The sequence below is a fragment of the Heliconius melpomene genome, chromosome 16 (genome assembly GCF_056956725.1).
Source record: "Heliconius melpomene rosina isolate 202511_hmr_F chromosome 16, ASM5695672v1, whole genome shotgun sequence".
NCBI classification, from domain to species: domain Eukaryota; kingdom Metazoa; phylum Arthropoda; class Insecta; order Lepidoptera; family Nymphalidae; genus Heliconius; species Heliconius melpomene.
Window position 1 is genome coordinate 5,422,869 of NC_140404.1, and position 23,815 is coordinate 5,446,683.

The window sequence follows — 23,815 nt, forward strand, 5'->3', positions numbered from 1 at the left end:
AACTCTAGGTTATGTATATTATAAATTGAATGAATAAAGGCGAACAAAGTTAAACGATTAAACATTATTTAGTGCCTTTGTTTATTCGTTCGGTATATCCTGTACAAGTATTGTATTAAAGAATTAAATGTTCTTAGAATATTCTAATGAATTCGATGCAAATTTTATTCAGTTACGGCGTTAAAGTTGGCTAACATTTTCATGATTTATGATTGTTATTAATTGAATAATCTAGTTTAAGTTTGTTTGGATTGATTAAAATATATTGTATATATTTTAATTTTTATATGAGGCCAGTCACTTCGCAGGTGCACTAAGTGTAGCTGTAAACGCGACTGGTAGTGGGTTCGATCCCCACTCGAGAAAATGAAATATTTATTTACATTTATATTTTATTTTTTTCGCTATGGTGTTGAATAAAACCCCGGCCTTGCGTTCTGCAAATCAATACAGAATGTCAACAGAATTCGGCGGAAAGTGAGAACGGAGTGTTTTAAAACTAGGTTCGTTCTGCCTATCCTGCTGTGCGGGATACGGCGTGAAGCTGATATTTTAATATACGCTTCCTTATATATATATTTTTTGGGTTTTTATTAGTTACTTTTCCTTTTGACGACCCAATATTGGCGGTCACGGTCACGAACTGCGTTTTACGTCAAGATATTAATATGTACGTCAATATCATTCGTCCGGATTGCTTTATTAATGACGACATGAAATACATCACAATTTAAATGAGCATGTCTTAGATAGAAATAGTGAATGATTTGTTTGTGACATCAATATATTGGCTTTAGAATCTACTTTAAATGAATTCTAGTGTACTTTCTTATGAATTTTCACGTTATATTATGCCGCTTATATTAGGGTAGGTATAAAAAAAATGTGACACTCCGTTCTCCGACCTCTATCGATCTCTCCGATCTTTATCAGAAATCGTCGCAGTGCTTTGCCTTTGAAGAGCGGAGAAAATAATTCTTTTCCCTTTATCCAACTCACAACTGTTAGTTTATACCACGTCTCTCGCCTACTTCGTTTTCAACTTCATATATTATTTTTTCATAAAAAATGGATCTAATATTACTACAAGTCCATTGTATTGCAAGTGTATAGGCTGACTATACCAAAAAGTTTTAGACAGCGTTTCTAAACACTAGAATAACCAATGCCAAATAATATTCATTATATTTTTAGTAGTTTTAATAAATTAAGACTTATAGCTGTAGCTTCTGTAAATGAAGTAAAGGTAACTTACCTCTCTCTTAACAACTCCATTAATGACCATGCCAACAAATTTTCCGTTCTCATCAACTGCAGCTAGTGACGCGCCATCACCGAGGGTGCTGGACGCGTACTCCTCCAGTTCTATGCAACGGGATTCAGGAGTCTCTAATAGGTTGATCGTGAGGTTCAACGGTTCGTCGAGGAAGAAAAACCTGGGAGTGAAATATATCATTTATTAAATTAAATAATTTTTATTTTTCATTTGTGTATGTAATAAAGTGAAGCTTTAGTAGTGTAGCTTTTCTGGTAATAAAACATTATTGACTTATATTTTCTTACAATAATTTATTTTATGAAACAATAAGTAGCAAGCGATTAGGTATAGTTAATCGGTATAGTATTTTTTCAGCTTTCAGCATTATGTATCCCGTATGTACCAGAGGGAACCTAGTGTTAAGAGACTCCGCTCTCTACTTTCCGTCGATTTCTGGAGGTATTGAGTGATTGAGAATTCCTCTAGTGGTAATCGAATCCACAACCTTTCATGTTTACAGTCACATACTCGTGCCAATGCTACTTACTGCACGCTACGACCAGATAATATGGTTTAAAATAAATCACATTATAAAATATTCTATAGCACATATAAAACATTTTATTTTATTTATTAAAGAAGAAAATAACTTTCTTCAATAACCAGCTTATACGAGAGAAAATCTTCTACATTTTCTCGAGTGCTATTCAATTTTCTCGTAACAAACAATATCCTTTAGATATCATCTTTGTTGGAAATTGACGTTTCTTTTCTTTGAAAAGCTTACCTATGTAGATATGTGTATTAGATATATTGTGGAATGAGATAGAAGTTTCATTCTTTTGTTAAAAATATAATGGAAATATTGGTAGCTCCAGACGTAAATTAAAAACACATTTTTTTATATATCTGATATCTACATATTTGTGTTATATAATTACATACAAAAAAATACGTAGATCACGCTATAATCCCGCACATAGCATTGTAGGCAGAGGGAACCTAATGTTAAAACACTTCGTACCCCACTTTCTGCCGAATTCAATCCCGCACTTTGCCTCGACGTCAGAACGAAGAAATTAAAATATAAATTTAAATAAATATTTCATTGCCTCGAGTGGGGATCGAACCCAAAACCAGTAGCTTTTACAGTCACACTTTGTGTCCCTGCGCCACGAATGACGTCTTTAATAAATTTAGGAAATAACAAGAAATATAATAATTACCTTCTCAAAAAATCAATTACGCGCTCTTTATCATATGGGGTCAACTTGCGCAGGGTGTAGGAGGGGGCCATGGTCCGCGGTCGGAGAGCCAGCTCGGACAGCTGAGCTGGCAGCTCGTCGGCCAACTGCAGGAAATACAAAATATAATATTATTTACTTAAAAATCACTACACTTTTCAAAATCCAACTTATTATATATATATTTTAGTTAAGTTAAGTTTTAGTCGATAGCAGCTAAATCGAAAGGGCTTCTTTACTTGTATTAATTACTGTTATACACGGACAGGGTAGAAAACAAATATTTTCAATTTTCCACTATTATCAGTTTTTCTAAGTAAAATATTTTGTATTTTAATATATCGAAAGTAATTTTTCAGGAACAAGGAATACGCGAACCCACTTTAATAGGTGATGCAAACTGACATGGGATCACTTCGTTGGGATCAGTTCACGCGTCACCGACACCGTAATACGATATGGGGCACAAAAGATATGACAGAGTGTTTTATTGTCACATACTTACTCATCTTCATTTTAATTCAGAAGTCCGGCCTCTTCGTAGAGCACTGCGTAGGTCTAATTGAATTGTTTTTTAGTTCTTCTTATTAGTTTTGTCTATGTAACGTTCCTTCATACAGATTATTTTTCAGCACAATTTTTAGGCAGAGGGAATTTCTGTTAAAACTGTCCACTGTCCACTTTCCGCCAAATTCCGGAGGAATTTCGTGTTAAGTGGTAGAACTCAAAACCTTGCTTTGTCTCGACACCAGAGCGAACAAAAGAAAATTTGAAATGTTTCATTTCCTCGAGTGGGAATTGAACTCACAACCTGTGGTGTTGCCATTCACACGCCTGTCGCCATGCCTGTCACGGCTGGCCTCAAAATTTAGTTTACTTATAAGCAACTTACTAAAAGTTTTCTTATAATTCATTGATATAACGTTTTTATTAGAATGAAAATTTTATATTGCACAAATGTATTTCATTTTCAAATTCTTACTTGTTATACATTTTATGATTATTATTGCAGAATTTAAGGTTAATATTAAATTTAACAAGACATTAACAATATATGTATATAAAAATTATAGATAAAAAGTCATATTAAATACTTTTTTTTATTTTATTAAATACTTTTTACTTATTAGTTATACCAATTGCATCAATTATTAGAATATTCAGGTATTTACGCAATATCTCCAGAATTCGGCGAAAAGTGAGAAACGGAATGTCTTAACACTAAGTTTCCTCTGCCTTTCTTGCTTTGTGCGGATTAAAGCGTGAAGCTAAAAAATATTTACATAGTTGTAATTTACTATTTTTAAAAGCCAACTATTTTAATATTTTTTAATAATAAACTTTAATAATTATTATTATCTATTATGATATCAATGCAGGATAATGCAGTTAAATAATTTGATATTATCCACCTCTCACTTTAACCCCTAAATTGCAAAATGCAATTTCGTGACTTGTAGGTGTCTATTAAAATTTGCAAATGCACTAACAACTTTAATACTTTAACAGTGGTAATAGGTTCTATTTTTGTATGACATTATGAGACGGATTAAGCAATTCCAGTACAATTAATGTTCCTTTAAAGTAGGTTAGGTAGGCTGTTGTATTCACTTGTATTTGCATCTGGCTTGTTGTCTTGTCACTCTTAATTTGATTATTGTGAATGGTTTAGCTTTGTTTGTTTACATTTGTAATCTTATTTATTTTTAGCTTCACTCTATATTCCTGGGAACGTAGTGTTCCCATTGAAACACTTCCGTTCCCCGCTTTTCGATGTATTCTGGAGGTATTGCATGTTGGGTGGCGGAATTCAATGTCACGCTGCCTCGTCACCAGAACAAAGGAATTAAATAAATATTTCATTACCCCGAGTGGCAATCGAACCCAGAACCGTTGCGTTTGTGGATTAATTGTGCCTTAATAAATATCACATTCGTTTTCATAACAATATTACTATTTATGTTTATCGCTGTGTGCTTTCATTATTCACATTTTTTAAATTTGTTTCGAACCATTGAATAAGCATTTAAAATTATATTTATGTATGTAAATACATAATATAATCAAAAATCTATAATTTAATCAATTCTTGCCTCTATACTTACGAAATAAGAAAAAAACATCTCAAGACATTTCGTTCTACATTTTCCACCTGAAGACGAGACATTGTGTGTTAAGTGGTGGAACTTAACGCCGCGTTATGCCATATAGAGATAAGGAAACAAATAAATCTATCCAACAAAGATAAACTAATTAACATTATTGAATTCAACAATTACATTTAATGTATTCTTATAGACGGTAACTTCATTCAATTGCAAAGGTATTTGTGATTGACTCGTAACCGCCAATTATCTATTTACACTGTAGAACATAAATTCAGTTTATCTCCATGTTAAATGCTATTAAATCTTATTGTAGGGTCCATTTGTACGGAAATGCGTAAGGTTCCCAGGTGACCGTGGTAAAAGGATTTTCATTTATTTTATATATAAGCCTTGATCTTATATGATTTATGTTTAGGAGTGATTGTTTGTGCCTTTTGTGTTTTAATTAAAATAGATTGGAAATTTTTATTAAAATAATTCGAATTTCTTCAAGATTCAGGTTTTGGCGGAAGATGGGGAACAGAGTGTCTTAATTAGAGTGTCTTAACTAGGTCGCTCTCAAAAATATCAACACTTTAATTATAAAAAAAACATCACAACAAACAACACAACGAGTTTTACATAACATGCTATAATAAAATGTGGAATGAACTAACTTTTTGTAAAAAATAAAACCAAATTATAAAATTCTCTTACCTGATAAAACGTAAAAGAAAGAACAAGAAATGACTTCAATTGCTAGAAATAATAACAGAATTATTAAAAATAACACCACTTTTATCAAATTCTTTACGAAAAGTGAAAAATATAGAAATTACTCGATAACTTGCCTAACTAAGCCTATTTCATATTAGAACAAGTATTATAAATGTGCTGCATAGGTACATTGTTTACTTGCAAGTGTGAAATGCATTTCAGCATAACGAATCCATGCAATACCGATTCATAATATATTGCATACATTTTAATTTGTATTGTTTATTATAATAAATGTGAAACGAAGCTAAAGAGAAATATGTAAATTTTTCAGGTTCCCGTTTTTTCCAATTACAGAAAAGTAAACAGAGGGCATCGGCTATGAGATTATTCTTCATTCTTGACATTACTTAGTTGTGTCTGATTATTTTGGAACTCAATGCCGCGTCTTGTCTTGTAGTAACGGGAAAATCAGAAAAAAAATGTAATCATCATTCCAGGTGGAGATCCAAGAACAGCCCTACTACATCTTTACAGTCAAACGATATTTATCGTGCAATGGAGCACCTCGAATATATTGCAAATTTACTTTAAAATATATTTAAGGGGGAACGGAGTATCTTAACACTAGGTTCCCTCTGCCCATCCTGCTGTGTGCGGGATGCAGAGTGAAGCTGATTTTATATATTTTATTAAGTAGGATTCGAACCTACACTGTACCTTTACGTTCAAGATATACGGTACGGTTTACTTAGCTAGCTAACAAATCAACAAATATCGCAACGAAATCTTGACATGGTAGCCAAAACTTTATGTGGTTATTTTAACTGATATCTAGAGAGGATGCTATTTATTTAAAAGATTTATGTTATTTTACTATGTTATTCCGGTTTAGAATTTTAAATAAACATAAGTAAATATTTTAAGGCTGTCATGCCGCAGTGGCACAACGTTTGCCTGTAAATGCGGCTGCTATGGCTTCGAGTCTCACTCGAGGGAATGAGTTAGTTAATATTTTCATTTCCTCGCTCTAGTACTTAAGTTCTGCCACTCAACACGCAGTATCTTGGAAACTTCGACGGAAAACGGAGAACTGAGTTTCTCTAGGTTCCCTCTAAGAAAAAAGTAAATATTGCTAGCAGTACGGTTGTATGTGGGCGAATTCATGTACTTAGGATTTTTACAAAAAGTCACTTCTCTACTCAAAACCCAAAAAAAATACAGATCCCTGTTGCTATGTCTAAGTTAAATCTGTAAAGTATAATTTTCCAAGACATTGCATTTAACTCGTTGATCTATCGGTACGTGCCTATACCTCTACCTCTAGGCTTCCGCGTTATAATTTTAGCATATAATATAATTGCTATAAAAACAACACAATACAATTAATGCACTAGCGTTTTAATTATTAATTTTAAATTCGTTCTGATATAAGGATATACTCGTACGGTATATATTACAAAAGTATTAATATTTTAAAGTTCTATTCTTAGACCTCATGTTATGGCTCTTGCGTTGTATAAAATTCGAATATTACATGTTTTTTTCACTGTATTATTTATTTTTAGGCATTTGTTAATATGAATACTTAATCGATAGTAATAATACTGAGAAAACTTTCATTTTTTGTTTATAAACATTTTTCTGTCGTTCATTTAAAAAAAAAAAAACCCATTTTCATAGGAATATGTATATGGTAAGACAAAATTATTTTTAGGTATATAAAGAGTAAAGTATGTCTGGACAGAACATATTTTTTTCTGCCCAAATGTCAACTTCTGCAATGAAATTTCAATAATATGTTTAGAATAAGATTTTTATTGTTTTGCATATTTTTATACTTTTTTTTTGTTTTATCTAGACTTAGCTCTAACTTGTTTAAAAATTAACAGTTAAATATAAAACATACTCGTATATTGTACTATTTAAATAACTACGGTATTTCAGTTTACTCAACTATCAAGTCGACTGTAAGTAAGTAAAGTAGTAAAATTAGATATTTTTATCCTATCAATTTAAACAGATTAAAAATCGTGATGACAAATGAGTCGGAAGTAAGGCTGGTTAGGTCAGGTCACGACGACAATTGCATGCGGAAATGTAACTACAATATGAAAGATTAAGGACATCTTGGATTGAAAAAATAATAATATAATAATAATTATGACAAATTAATAATAAAAAAATAATAATAAAATAATAATTATGACAAATTAATAATAAAAAAATAATAATAAAATAATAATTATGACAATACAACAATCAGAGGTCGTCGTGTGGGGGCATAAGGGTGTGACTTCTCACTCGGCGGAATGAAATTTTATTACTCTAGTAACAGGGCAAAAGCTCGGCGTTGAAATCCGCCACTTAACACGCAATGCCTAGTAAAATTCGGGGGAAAGTGAGGAACGGAGAGTCTCACTAGGTTCCTTTTACCTACCCTACTATTTACAGGATAGAGCGTAAAGCTGATGAGTTAGTAAAAACAAGGAAACGAGAATATCAAAAATATCTTATATCAAGAAATATAATATGTAGGCTTATCCATATCATTCACATGAACCACAGAATGAAACTAATAACGCAAGTAATTAGTTGTCAAGTTACATTAAACATGTAATTTCTAATATTAAACGGTTGTCATCAAATTTCAACGTATTCACTACATGAAATAGTAACTTAGCACTAGTATTAGAAATTCAAATTATGCTAACATATACAAGATTTCATTTAATAATATTATTTAATAAAATATATGAATCAATTACAAAGCTAAAATATACATTTAGTTGATAAAATTGACAACTTAACACATTGAAATCAGAAATGAAACGAGTGTGGCATGGGAATTGATAGGATTTGCATAGAATTAACATAATTGTATGAATTTGTATGTCTTTTGTGATTTAACCACTGATGTATTCATTTACTTAAAGTTTAATAATTAGTATATATGTATTCTTCTACATGCGATTGGTCCCGGCTTTTATTGCCATGCTCTGCCTTCTGACTCAATCTACTCTACTTTGCACGGCATAGCAAGACCACGTCGCTCACCTCAACATCTTAGTTTCCGTGAAGTGAAGCTCCAGAGTGTGCCGAGATAATGCTGGGCAGCATTCGCCGCCGTATAAAAGAAATAGTCGGAGGATACTCTTGTATATCAGCCCCTTGAGCTTGGGTGTTCTTGGGTGTTTGAGCCTTGTATTCTGCGATCCCGCCATTTGGTCCAGGCAGCGCTTATCTGAGCCTAATAAATATTTCACTTCCTCGAGTGGGGATCGAAACCACAACCTTCGCGTTACAGTCACACCCTTGTGCTGCTGCGCCACGACGCGACGGCCTCTATTTAGTGTTGTTTAAAATGTAGATTTGCATAAAATATTAAATTATGCATTAGAATTAGTTTAGTATTTATATTTGCATCAGATAAGCAACCAAATACAAGATACTTTATTTATTTGCAATGATCACTTCGATAATGATAGATTAATTTATTCATTCCCGGTTGTTGAAATATATGGTATGGTACTGTATTTAAAATAACCAAACAAATATATAAGTTATTTATTAACAGCATTACTTGAAATAATGAGTTTATAAAACAACATTGAATTCTTGGTATTTTATTTTCTGGTCATACATTATTGTCACAATTCTATTCATCTGCTGTTATTTTTATTATGTGAAAATCAATTAAAATAAACATTTGCAATATAAATTAACAGCCATCTAGTTAATTTTATTATAAGCATTATATATATGAAAAGGCAGCAGTTATGTAAATCTTTTAAATTTGTTTTTGTAAGATCCAGACTAATCCTAGAGCTAATTGCCAAAGGTTAAAATCATTAAACAATATGCATATTTTAAAACAAAATTATAATTAAATAATATGAATAGAAAACCGTCTAGTATTAATCTTATAAAAACTTGCCTCTGCCCGAATTGGTACCTTACTTGCATAAATACTTTTCGAGTTGCAATTTCATAGAGCTATATTGGAAAATTTTGTATTGTTTTAACAAGCCGTCGCGGTCCAGTGATATTTACTGAAATATTCTAGTTAGGTGTGGTAATGATTCATATTATATTAATTTATAACTTGAACAATTTGTATTTTAATGTTTCGGTAGAGTCATTTTAATTTAAATATTGTATATTTATAACTAAATAAAACCATTGTTTAACTGCATTGTTTTTTTTTAATTAAAAATAAACTTAGAATTGCTTCACTAGGAAGTAACATTTAACATGTAAGTACATGTGTATGAGATAATAGTTATTATACAAATCTAGATAAAAATATTAACAATAGAGATGCTTCCATGACGACTAAATATTAACATTTTTTAATGAAAATTAAAATCTTCTAAATTAAATTTGTTATTAATAATTTGTATTCCTTCATACGTTTAATATAAGCTTAATACTATTAATAATAAAATGTCATTAACACTTTTAATCGAGGTCTCTTTAACATAACAATAAACCAAAAATTAAGCATTAATTTAATAAAATTCTATTATATTATATCAGTTTATTACTTCACGGTAATAATACGGCAGTTGTATTTCTTATAAAAAAAAACTGATTGACAAGTGCAAAGCGCTGGCGAGGCGAAAGGCGATCATCGAACTTAGACCTTGATAGTGATCGTGAACGAGGCCCGCTCACTGAGTCAACGGGTTGAAAATTACTGGTTAATGAATCGAATCGCAAATTGGACCAAACTATTTTGTTGGTAAAAACTTGTTTATACCCATGACCTTTTGTTTGAGACTTTCATTTGATGGACGTTTTGTGAGTAAATATTAAATTCTTATAGACTGCATGCAAAAGCAAGAAAAAGTCTTTACACTATATCTAGAAGGGTAGACATAGGATAGGGAACCTAGTGTTAAAACACTCCGTTCTCCATTTTCCGTTGAATTTTTCAAGGCATTGCGTGTTGAGAGGCGGAATTCAGCACTGAGCTTTTCCCTTAGTGTAAGAGCGAAGAAATGAAAATATTAATAAATAATTATTAATTCCTTTGAGTGGAAATCGAACCCACAACCATCTTGGACAACCACGGCCTCTATATAAGAGTATTAACATATAAAAATGTAGATATAATTATTTAATTAAAATTTATTCTTATCTATTAGCAATCATGTCCGCGTAGAATTCTACATGGAATATTTCCGTTTTGCTTTAACACGATTTAACGGCGTTACGATCTTTATCTATAATATAGTGTTAAATTATGAAAAGATTAAAGAAATAAGCTATTATATTATTACAAGAATGTTTATATGGAATTCATATTTAACGTTTTATTAAATTAAAAAAGGGAAGGTTAGAAAATGAGAATATTACACTATAATTATTAGGAAGTAAACAATGATCTATTCGTGATATATTAAACAACATTTGTTTGGTCTTTCATGTTTTTTTCTTATATGTTATTATCTTTTACTTTTTTTGCTATGTATATGCATATTGTATTCTAGGAACATAGAGGAATTTCTAACTCCTACTTTCTTAGCAATACTTTTTTCATAAGTTTATTTTCGATTATTACAACTTTTTGTTGGTTGTCATCTTTAATAGGAAAACGTTCTCAAAGAGTGTTTCATCGTTATAAAAAACTGCCATTTTTACTCTCATTTGTTAAACAATAAAACACAATTTTAATTATTTAATTATTTTTCTTTTTTTTTTAATAAAATTGCACACCGAGTATAAATGTAAAACATTTTATAAATACTCCTTACCTCTTTTACTTATTTCTTTTACATAATGTTGTGGATAAATTAATTATTGCTTAACTCTACGATTTTAAATTTATAATAAATATTATTATATCTAAAAACATTTTTTAACAAATTTTATTGCTTTAATCAAATATTATGCTGAAAATTGCACTTTCATAATTTTTTTTACTACTTTCTGTAAAAGAAGGAGGTTCTCAACTTTCAATTGGGTGGACCGACTTAGATTATTCTTTTTGACTTAGAAAACTGGTGCTTCCCGTGTCGTCTCGTTTTATGTTCGTCTAGTTCTAACTTCTCTAAGATAAATGCCAAAATCATATAAGCCTTAAATTTAAATTAAGTAGGTGCGCAACTAATGGACGAATAACTCAATTTCAACTTTTTAGTTTGCGAGTGTAAAGTCGATTTTTTGTTTTTTTTTTAATGTCGCTGTCGTCATTTCGTATGTTAGCCCTTAACTCATTAACGTCGTAACTTTAGCTACCTGTTCACATTCTCTATTAGAAAATTATAATAAAAAAAAATAAAAACATGCAAATATTAATATAGTTAACAAATTGACAAAAGAGCAACCATTTTAACAATAATAGCTATATATTACTGTAACTACAAAAAAAAAATCTTCATAAATCGATTAAATTAAATCCGGGTCAAGAACTATATATACTTAACGTTAACCGGAACTAGCTGCGTTTCGGGTATCTACGTGCTAAATACAATACAATTGCACTTTGCAGTCACGAAACGAGACGATTGAGGTCAGATAGACTCGCAAAATAAGACATTTGAAGGGTTTTCGCTCGTGCTAAACATAATTATTATTAAATGACTTTTAGGGCACGAAGTTTTTAGTTTAGTTAGTTAATTAGTTTACATAAATAACTAAAACACTATTATGTTGTATTAATTTTTCTATTTATACGATTTCATTTTATGATACTTATAGTCAAATTAGTGGAAAGTAGGAGGAATGTTTCTTTTGAGTTCACTCTATATTCCGCACATAGTAGGTTAGGGTAACCGCATGCAACCTGGGAACCTAGTGTTAAGACGTTCTGCCGAATTCGAGGCATTGCGTGTTAAGTGACGCATTGCTTATTATAATATATTTAATTTTTGGTTTTTAAACGTCCTTAAAGTAACTAGATAACTACTAAAAACTTATAAAACAGTAGATAACTAAAAATTATGAACGCAGAAAATAATCATATACGAAATTAATATTATAAATCGCACTCGTGTTTCTGGTAGATAAATGAAATTTATTTCATTTCGAAACGTGGAGCTCAGCAATTATTTTTAATTAAAACAAGTAGATGTTCCGATTAACCTTTTCATTATGAAATAAACATATTTAAAGTTTAAAATTGGTTTTATATGGAAATTTTACTTAATATTTCTTGGAGGCCAGTCGTGGCCTATGGGCACAAAATGTGACTGTAAAAGCGACTGGTTGTGGATTCGATCCCCACTTGAAGAAATTAAATATTTATTTAAATTTATATTTCCATTTATTTTTTTCTCTCTGGTATCGCGGAGCGGGGCGTTGAGCTCCGCCACTCAACAAGCAATGCCTCCAGAATTCGGCGGAAAGTGGGGAACTGAGTGTCTTAACTCTTAACACTAGGTTCCCTCTATCTATCCTGTGTGTGATACTTAAGAGATTTTTGTTTAATGAGAAATCAATTCAAATTTTATATTCGAAAATCATTTGCTTAAATACGTCTTTTAAATAATCTCTTTATAACAAATGAAGTTAGTAGTTAAACATTTAATTCAGTTATTTATACTAACAATGGCAGATTAAAATAACAATTTTGTTGACTAAATAGGTTTTTTAATGGTGACGCAAGGTAATATTAATAAGAATCGTAGTTATTAGAATTATAATTGTTTATATAAATAGTAAACTTATTTTATGAACTGAGAATAACTTAACAATTTATTTTATTTGAAATAAAGTAAAAATTTGAAAATGGAGATTTTTTAAAGAAAAATATATATTTTATATTGCCTATTATTATTAGTTTCCAACAAGTACCTAAATAAAATTATATAGTTTTTATCGTCATATATTTTTTAAATATGCAACGACTTAAACTCATATAGATAACTATATGTTTTCCCGCATTTAGATGGGTAGGCAGAGGGAACCAAGTGTTAAGACACTCCTTTCACCGAATTTCATTTAATTTCTTTCTCCCGGGTGGGCATCGAGCCTACAACCACTACGTCTCTACAATACTGTATTCATGCGATAATATTATATAAAATGTATATTGTACTAATACTTGAGGCATTGCCAATCTCTAAATGCATTCCTATGCAGCGTTGGCTATATCTGTAACATATATTTAACATACCATATTTCGAATGATCTATTATTTATTTTATTGTATTTTATTATATTTATTTTATTGTATTAATTATTTTATTGTATTGTATTTCGAATGATCTATTATTTATATTATTTATATATTTATTGATCGAGTCAATCTAATATATAATATTTTTTTGTATTATCTACATACGAAAAAAAATCTTTGATATAACATTATAATTTGATATTATCATACAACATTTTTTATTTTTTTTTAAGCTTCCCTCTGTATCCCGTATGTAGGGTCAGAGGGAGCTTAGTGGTAAGACACTCCGATTCCTATTTATCTAGATATACGACACCAGAGCGAAGAAAAGAAAATATTTAATATTTCACTCCTCATGAGAATTGAACCCACAGCCTGTAGCGTTTACAGTCACACCCTTGTGCCTGCTGTGCCATGACTGGCCCAAATTCTTATTTTTTTTTACTTTTATGTACTTTAGAAGATTAGTTAAACATCGTTAATTGAGCACCACTATATTTCGAAGATAGATTTGCTTCATAAAAATTCTTTTCAGCCTATAGAAATAGGTGTAAAGAAAACCAAAGGGTGCTTGTGTCGACAAGTGGAAAAGCTCGATGAAAGAGCTTTGTGTGTTCTTTAACAACAATACTTTTTCACTACAGTTAATTTGAATAATTTTCTATTAATAACAATTTCATTCATATTATATTCCTAATAATAAATATTAAATTGTAATATTTTTATTTTGATATAATTTTCATTGTCAACTTTCAATTTAATAGGTCAAACACTGACTTAGATGGCCTTATATGGAAGTAGCATTGCATTTTATGTTTTTTTAAGATATATGGAAGAAACAAATTATATCGGTTTCTTTATTATCCATAATGCTCTAATCAATCTACCTTCGAGGTCGAGGGAGGACGGTGGACAATCTCTCCATTGTATATTTCTTCATATGAGGATATACATACTGTGTATAATAATGGAGCTAGCCTTGAAGCCTTTTTCAAAAAACACCCGTCAAGTGACATATAATATCAGATAAAAAATAATTTCCTTAAGTTAACTTTTTAAAAAATCGTGTTAATAATACATATATAAGGAAGTAATTTTATTTTTCAAAATTTTATGACGCGGTTTCATTTTTATTTAAATTAAACGTGAATGTTCCAGCTCTGAAATTAATTGATTGATTTTTTATAACTAATATCATATTGTTCTCATAAATATTACATTCTGCCAAATAATAGACAATGTATCTATCTCATAATAATTTAAGGAATTAAAAAATTAACTGCACTATTATTTCAATTATCAATATTGTAATTACATCTACAGTAATTAATTATTCTATAATTTTGTAACTTAAGCCAAAAATTCTTTATAGCAAAGTCGTTGCGGTTATAGTAGGAAATTATTATTAAGTAAGAAATTAACAGAAATTTCACAGAAATAAATTTTTCAGCTGCCTAATTCGTAAGTATATAATTATGATGATTTTGGGAGAATTACAATAAAAAAATATATAGAAATATTACATAAATTATATTTTTGTTATTGTTTAATATTCAATTAAAAATATATGATTCTTTATATATTATTTAACTTTAGGCGTTTTTGTATATTTCGCACGCTCCTAGTACCTAATATTCGCCTAATATAAGGCATTGCTACAAAATAATCTGGAATTAATTAGTAAAAAAAAATATTCATCTAGTAATTAATACAAGAAATTATATATTTTTTATTTTTTGAATGGAGAAAATTCTTCTTATATTAATTAAACACATTAAATAGTTAATTAATAACACGATTATAATATACCACCTAATAAAGAACAATAGAAAATAATATAAATCAACAAATTACCGTATATTTATCAATCCTTGTTTTTTCATGTTCGAAATGTCCCTTCTCCTTAATATTCACAATACTCCTGGCACTTGTAACCGCCATTTTGAAAAATATTTTATTTCACTTTTCGCGCGTAAACGAAAAACGATCTCAGCTCTCGTTGCACCCTCACAGGATCGCGGCGAGATTCCAAGTCGTAATGGTTGCGAAACTGCGCTTCTTTTATATAAAACTGTAAACTGAACGCGTCCTGTCCCTTTCATATTTGCACGCTCTGGCTGTATGTTGATCGGTTGGTGCTGGTAAGCCACAGATTGTAAATAGGTCACTTCTAGAAGCTTCTTTTTTTTTGTAAGTTAATTGATTTTATTTTGGCTGTGAATGTTTAAAAAATATGTATATATTTTTTTATTATTTTCTGATCAAATAAATAGTTTTAATTTAATTTTATTTACTATCCTTTGTTATATTTAAAAAATATATTAAAATGTTGTGAGGACCGTAGTATTATATGCTAATATTTTAATTTAGAGATAAGGTAAAACAAGTACGTAATGTTAATGAGTATATATTCGCTATTATTTTTCATGTTTATGTTTTTTTATTTATCTATCTCAATGTAGTAATAGAAATTCGCATTAGATTTAATAGAATTTTCGCACATTTGTTATTTACTGTTTTTTATAGAGCAATGTTATTTTATTAGAAGAATTATAAAATAATATGAAGACAGTCGTGATGTAGAAGCACAAACGTGCGACTGTAAATGCAAAAGGTTGTGAGTTCGATTCCATTTGAGGAAAAAAATAATCATGAAATATTTAATATTTTAATTTGCTCGCTCTGTTAACGAGGCAAAGCGCGGCGTTGAGTTGCTCCACTCGAACGCAAGGTTTAGGCTAGATTTCAGCAGAAAAACGCCGGCGCGGAGCTTTCTTAATTGGGGACGGAGTATCATAACACTAGATTCCCAGGTCCCTCTGACTACTCGGCTTTGTGCGGGATACGGCGTAAAGCAAAAAAATAAATAAAAAATCTAAGATAATAACTATACACCAAGCCCGGATGCCTAGAATTATTTATTGTGGTGTTTTATTTACTTTAATAGTAAATACACTACATTTAAAATATATATATTATTTCAAATTAAAATATTGGTAGTTAAATTAAAAGACTTGGTATCCTGACAAAAAAATATATAATAAAAAATAATTGTCCTTTTTAATCGACTTCTGTAAGAGAAGGAGATTATCAATTCGACTGTATTTTTTTTTAAATACACATATTTCATATCATACACCTATTCATTCATATAAAAAGTTAAATTAAAAAAACAATAATTGACAACTGTCATACATCAAGCAATATGACAATGCTGAATAAGGATACTTAAGTGCCTTAGAGGAATTCCAAATTTTACTTGAAATTTATAGAATATTTTTTGGCATTTTTTAAGAGACTGAAATATTCAGAAGTAAGTAGGAACGAAAGTAAGTAAGTAAGTAGGATATCAAGTGAAGTTCCGATATGAAATTCAGCGTGTTCTTGGATGTTCTGAAAATCAAATCGAGGCTTAAGCTTCACGCTGTATCCCGCACACAGTAGGGTAATGAGAAGGAACCTAGTGTTACACTCCGTTCCCCACTTTCACCCGAATTTTGAAGGCATTGTGTGTTCAGTGGCGGAACTCGACGCCGCGCATAGCCTCGACACGAAGAAATATTTCATCAAGTCTGAATCGAATCTACAACCAGTAAAGTTTACATTCACACTTTGTACCGCTGCGCTACAAGTGGCCTCAATTACCCTCTAAATATTATTGCAATTGCTCTAAATCAGTATAAAAAGATTATCGCTTTCAATATTCGGTTATTGCTCTTGAATACGGAAAGCAATTTATTTATTTGTTATTAAAAATTATACATTTTTGATATGTTATTCACATTATCCTATATAAACTTTTTTGAACATAACGTGATTGTTATTTAATATATTCTTATTAAATATCTATATACTAAGTTTATGTACAAGTAATACACGTTGCGGCGTTCAGTTCCGCTACTCAACACACACAATTCCTACAGAATTTGGCGAGTGGGTAATGGAGGTGTCTTGAAATGAAAACGGAGAGTGTTTACACTACATACAGTAGTGGGGATACAGCGGTAAGCTTTAAAAATAGGTATATATTTCTATCAGTAATTTTTATACAGAATTTTAATATATGTATGATCCTCAGTTCTTCATTATCACTAAACTCAATGCTCAAAGGAATGAATTATTATTTTTTCTTCACTTTGGCATCAAGGCAAAACTCAACGTAATCCCTCGAAATATCTGACGGAGAATTGGGAACGGAGTGTTTTAACACTATGTTCAAAAATTAATTGTTTGACTTTTATCACGATTATATATTTTTCATAAATAAAATTTTTAGACTCGTACTTGTGGGGTAAAAGCTTGAAGGCGAAGGCGTAGACAGGTAAGCTACACTAGTATATCTCTATGTCTATGTAAGTAACTTCTAGTTTCACTTCTGTAAGTCAATGCCAATGCTATCGCTTAAGGCTTACTACTTTTATTTTTAGCATTCACGATATCAATAGTAAGAGCTAAAATATTTGGTTATCCATTAATTAATTTTTAAATAAAGTTTTAGTGGTATTATATATAAGGAGTGACTTATTGAATGAGACTAAAATTGTTAAGTAAAAAGATTTCATCCACACACACATACATATATTGCAAGTTAAATAAAAGCTTTTAATATCAATTAGACTGTCGTTGTGCAGGGGCATACAGGTGTGACTGTAACGCGACGGATATGGGTTCGATTCCACTCGAGGGAATGTTATTATATTTATAAATATTTATATAATTGTTACACTAAGGACAAAGCCCGGCGTTGAGTTCCGCTACTCATCACGCAATGAATCGAACAAGTCAGCGGGCTGGGCACGGATTGTCTTATCACTATCTTCTCTCTATCCTGCTGTGGGCGGGATAAAGCATGAAGCTGATAAAAAAAAAATATCGTTCGTTTGGTGCGTTTCTTGCGCCTTTATTTCAGAGGCGTTATTTTTTGTTGTTAATAATATTTATATAATTATTAATAGTACGTACTACATGTTAGTTAGGACTTAAGACCAATTACATTGCTGTTACAAAACAATTTAAAATTATAATTTTTAGAATGGACCATTGTAGCTAGCTAGCTTCCTGTTCAGCGATTTGTATAAAAAAACTGTTAGATTGTTTTAAATATTTATTTGTCACGTGATAGTAGGACTTAAATCTTATATGTTTTTGATTCTTGTTAGCTCTAGAGATTCACAGTGCTTATAAATAAAGAGCTTCTTTATAAAAGAATGAAAGACTAAAGTTAAAAGTAAATACGCGTTACTAGATGAAGATTAAATAAAAAATGCATGTTGAGTTGCGGAATTCAACACAGCTCTTTACTTCAACCAGAGCAAATAAATGAAAATATTAAAATAGAATTTTTCTTCGAATGGGCATCAAACCGACACACTTGTGCCACTACAGGCTTCACTGGTAATCTATATATATAAAATCGAAAAGTCACTCACTCATCACGAAATCTCAGAAACTACATGTGCTAGGAATCTAAAATTTTGCATATGAGTTACTTATAGGACGTACGAATTTGCAATATTCGACCGCTAAGGGGTTGTTTTTGGGGTCGAAAGTTTGTATGAAACTTCGTTACTAATGACATTTGTCTTTGTCATTCGTTACTAAATGCTAGGAGTCTCAAATTTTGCATGAACGTCATTTATAGGACGTAGGTACTCAGGGAGAGATTAATAATAACGTAGTTCACGCGGGAGAAGCCGCAGGCGGGCCACTAGTAATATTATAATGCTGAAAATTGCTTTGGAAAGGTATGTATTGTGCTTTCGTATATAAGCTAAATAGTTTGGAGTTTAAATTACAAAAGCGGGTATTTACTGATTAATTTTAAATAATAATAGATCGCTTGGTTTTTTTTCAGCTTCACGCTGTATCTCTCACATCTCGCTGTACCCTACTGGGTAAGCCGAGAGAACCTAGTGTTAAAACACTCCGCTCCCCAGTTTCTCCCGGATTCTGGAGGCAATCAATTAATCAAATTACAATATTATTTTATATATTAATTTATTTTATATTGATGTGATGTATTATTACAGTAGAGTTAGATTTACGTAATACCAATAGTGTTTTATGTTTATTTTTCTATTATTTCATATAATCGGTGCATAAAGTTACTTAATGAGGTCCATAATTACTTCCCATAAATATAGTTTATGTATAATTTGTCTACTATACATATATTTTCTTTTAATGGCCAACATATTGGAAAATTTATGTGAGTCAAGATTTGATTTATATGCACTGTAACTGTAATTGCATATAGGGTATGTATGAGCATTTAATACTAGTTTAGTTAAATAGTAAATTGAACTTGATATTATCCATACCTATATTGTAAACTCGAAATTAACTCTGTCTGTCTGTCTGTCTGCTGTCTTTTACGCAATCAGGGCCAAACCGCTAATTTAATTGTGATAAAATACTCATATAGAGATACTTGAGGGTCTCGGGATGAACATAGGATACTTTTTTTTCTCATATTTGTAATATTTTCGATATATAGAAATATATTAAAATACTTATTAATTTGACATGAAATTTATTCCGCCATATTAATAACAACCGTCGCTATGCGACCGTTGCTTAGTATCCATTGATAAGACACCGAAAAAAAATACTTTTATATTATAAAAAATATACAAAAAAAATGTAAAAAAAACCCGAATGCAGAGAACTGAGAGCGCATGTGGGAATTTCACTATATTGATATTAAAATTAGGACATGAAATTTTCAAACTATTTATTTTCCAATATACGTTGTAAATTATAAAAATGTATTATATATATACAGGGTGGAATTGTCAGCGCCACTTTAAATGAAACCACAGTTTTAACTACTCTATAAAAGCCTAATATAATTCGGAAAAAAAATAATTCTCAAAAATGAAAAGGTTTTTTTTTCAAACAAAATAAATAATAAAATTATCGTTTTAAAATAAAACGCCATTTGTAAAGTATAACATAGACACGCACACACTTACCTGTCAAAGCGGCAACGTCGCACACGTATGTGTGCGTGACACGAAATACAGGTATGGATAAAAATCGTGAAATGAAAAAAAATCCTACGTCCAAACCGTTGAGGTACCTTGATTATTTTTTTTAATTCTGGGTTTGAAATATTTTACCCTACATGCAGTTTCAGTAAAAGAAGCGCTGCCTCTTCCACCCTGTATATATATAATATACAATCTTTAAAACAAAACTAAGTTATGAGTTTCAGGAACTGCGAGCAAATGCATCATCATTGTTATAAAGATTGATGTAGCTTGACTAATCGATTTGCAAAGCGTACTATTACTATTTTTAGTTATTTACTAATACTATTAAATTGATTTGGTTAAATTTTGTGTAGAATTATCTGGAATATTTTAGAATATTTCATTATATAAAAACAATGGTCGTTGTAGGTTCAAATCCAAGTTGAGAAATTAATATGTAAAAATTGAAAGTGTCCAGCCTGTATAATTAGTACACGGTAATAGTGCTCTACCTACTAATATTATGGAGACACGAAAAAAAATCTATATTTCTTTGGTTGTATCTATAACTACAGGCAAATTAGTATTATATTTGTATTTTTTTCTTAGAACTTTATAGTGTTAGGTTGTTTGGTTTCTATATGAAGGCTATGTGATTTCTGACTTCAACGTTAATTTAGATAATGAGTGCAATGTTAATGAACGCTAACATGCATAATTATTACAACATCTTGCTTATTTCTTTTAAATGATGCCTTTGTAAATCAAATTTTAATGATATCCTATTAATACTAAAAACATATTTTTTCTAGCTTCTCCATATTCTGGTTGAATATGTGTCAGTGGGTCATGACACCAAAGGAGCTCCAGGTGCATTACCGGCCTATTAAAAAAAAATCAGTCGAGTTGGGATCGAACCATCAATTATGGCGTTAATACTCCGACGCTGATCCAATGGGTCACGATGGCTCCAAAAATATATTTATAACCAATAATATGTAATTTTAAGTTATATGTTATATAACGATATAAGTTAATAACTCGTTCGTTTAATTAATACAGAATTATTAGCAAAACAATGTTTGCTATATATTTTTATGCACCTATAAAAGGAAAACAAATTCTTACAAAGAAAATCGATTTGAATATTTGATCAATTGTGTATTTATTATGTATTTTTAACAAGAACATAATATTGGAACTCTTTATTGCCCTATACAACTAACTTATAATGTATTTTATTATATATGTACATATAAATATATTAGTAGTACTGAAAGAATTTAATTTCTCGCTTTAATTGTCACATTCGGTAATTGAATCTGCGATCTTTTGAGAGACACGACCTTGCAATTATCACCGTATCGACAGTCGCTACAAAAACATTATTACAGCAAAGCGGCAATTAATAACAAATCTTTGTTTTGTTATATAACGTTTATTTATTTTCCTTTCAATATTATCGTTTACGTCTAAATCTTTACGACTCGCGGGCAAGGGCATGGTCAAATAAATTATTGCTTATTACGTATTCAAATGGAAATCGTACGTATTATAAAATTCTATATTCTAAGCTATTTCTTATTTTTTTTTTTTAATTAAAAAAGGTTCCTAAAAAACACCGTGTCAAAAGAACAAAGACCTTTTAAACAATACCTTATTACCGGAAAAACAATTACTGACTTTTTTGTATGAATAAAACGAAGAAAAAAAACTTTCATTACACATTTTGGCTTTCAATAACCTTAATTTTGACTTTGTCGTATTTTTTATTATTTTAATTAATCAGTTTCACCTTGTTAATGTGATAAATTGTCAGTATAAGTGTTAAACTGTAATTTCTTTTGATAAATGTTAATCTTTGGTATTTTTTGTAGTTATAATATTGTAAGTACGAGTATATGCATCAGCCTCTGACTTTACAAAGTGTATTATAGAGTATACAATACAGTTGAGGCACAAATCTTTCATAGCAGAGTAAGCAGAGGGAACCCTTAATTATTATTATTAATAATAATAATATTCTTTATTGTACACCCAAAAAATATAACACAGGAAAAGGAAACAAGATCAGAAAGAAATGTACAAGAGGCGGCCTTATCGCTAAAACAGCGATCTCTTCCAGGCAACCTTAAGGCATAGGACGTAAAGCGTAGGTAAAGGTTGGGGGTGTGAATAATAAATTTAATAAAATACATAAAAATAATAAAATATATATATATTCATATATAAACATATCCATACATATATACATAAATACATACATATACATACATACATAAATACATAAATACATTCATAGAACACATATATAGCTTACAGTATAAAAAGATTATTATTAATTAGTTTAATATTTATTTTCTATTTAAAAACATAAAATCCAAAACTACTAACAGGTGCGAGCATAAGATGTTTAATAATTTTATGATAAATCCAAAATAATATTGTGGTTATTTATTAAAGGTAATTGTTAATATTTTTAGGGTTCCGTTTCGTACAGGGTCCGTCTGTCTGTCGGTCTGTTAAGAACATTTATCTCGAGATCAAGTAGACGTGTAAAGCTGTAATTAACATCAAATATTTATGTCTATGTTCTCTTGAAGCTCAGAAAAAAATCAATCTTCTAAGTCAACAACCAAATAAAAATCTATAGAGCACTTTTCGTGGACCTACAGTTATGAAATTTGGCACAATGTGAGAACTTGCAATACAAGTAAAGAAAACATTCGGAAAAGTTAAAAAAATGGTGTTTCACAGAAAAATATCCTTACAAAATGGTTTATGGTTCATTTCATACAAAATGAGTGCTGATGCCTGCAAATTTAAGATTTTAATGTTGTGCTTAACAATGCTGAAATTGATACGGAACCCACAGTGAGCGAGAACGACTCGCACTTGACCGCTTTATAATATATTTTCTCTATTTATGTACGTTGCGCATAAAAGCTGCATTTCGTGATATTCTACGAAACAAGAATTCTAACAATCTACCGCTTGCAGCTGGATATTTTGATTACGTAATAGGTATTTCCTCTAAATTAGTTATTGATAAAGTTGATGCAGAGATAGCGGGAAGGGCGGTAGGAAGAATGAAGTAGTTGATAACAAAAAATATCGTTATAGACAAACACTTAGAATAAAAAGTTCATTGTCCTTAATTGTATCACTAAGTCACCTTGAAATCTATATCTAGTAAGAATTGATACTCTTATAAATTTATATTATTTTGGGGCAGCTGACTAAACTAATTTGTCTAATATTATGTTATATTTTAATTTGAATAATATTATATTATATACTAGAAGCTACCCGCACAGCTTTGCCCGCTTGTACTTAACGAATATTTATTTAATATTATTACATACTTATGAAAAATCTATAATTTATAGCTATCTATACTTATTACTTAA

At 30.2% G+C, this 23,815-nt stretch overlaps 1 protein-coding gene across 5 annotated transcripts in view; it reads right to left on the reverse strand.

Moving 5' to 3' along the window:
- The window catches only part of LOC146530788 (arylalkylamine N-acetyltransferase 1-like), a 54,319-nt gene that overhangs the window by 13,119 nt on the left and 17,385 nt on the right, over positions 1 to 23,815 (reverse strand). For 2 of the 5 annotated variants that reach the window (XM_085198940.1, XM_085198942.1), the window contains exons 1-3: positions 15,286 to 15,482; positions 2,485 to 2,609; positions 1,256 to 1,436 (exon numbers count right to left, since the gene is read on the reverse strand). In XM_085198940.1, the coding sequence (XP_085055066.1) occupies positions 1,256 to 1,436; positions 2,485 to 2,609; positions 15,286 to 15,372 (393 nt within the window). In that variant the 5' untranslated portion in view covers positions 15,373 to 15,482. Of the gene's footprint in view, positions 1 to 1,255; positions 1,437 to 2,484; positions 2,610 to 5,306; positions 5,442 to 15,285; positions 15,483 to 23,815 lie in introns of those variants that run through there. The other 3 variants (XM_085198943.1, XM_085198944.1, XM_085198945.1) reach the window with 2 other exon arrangements.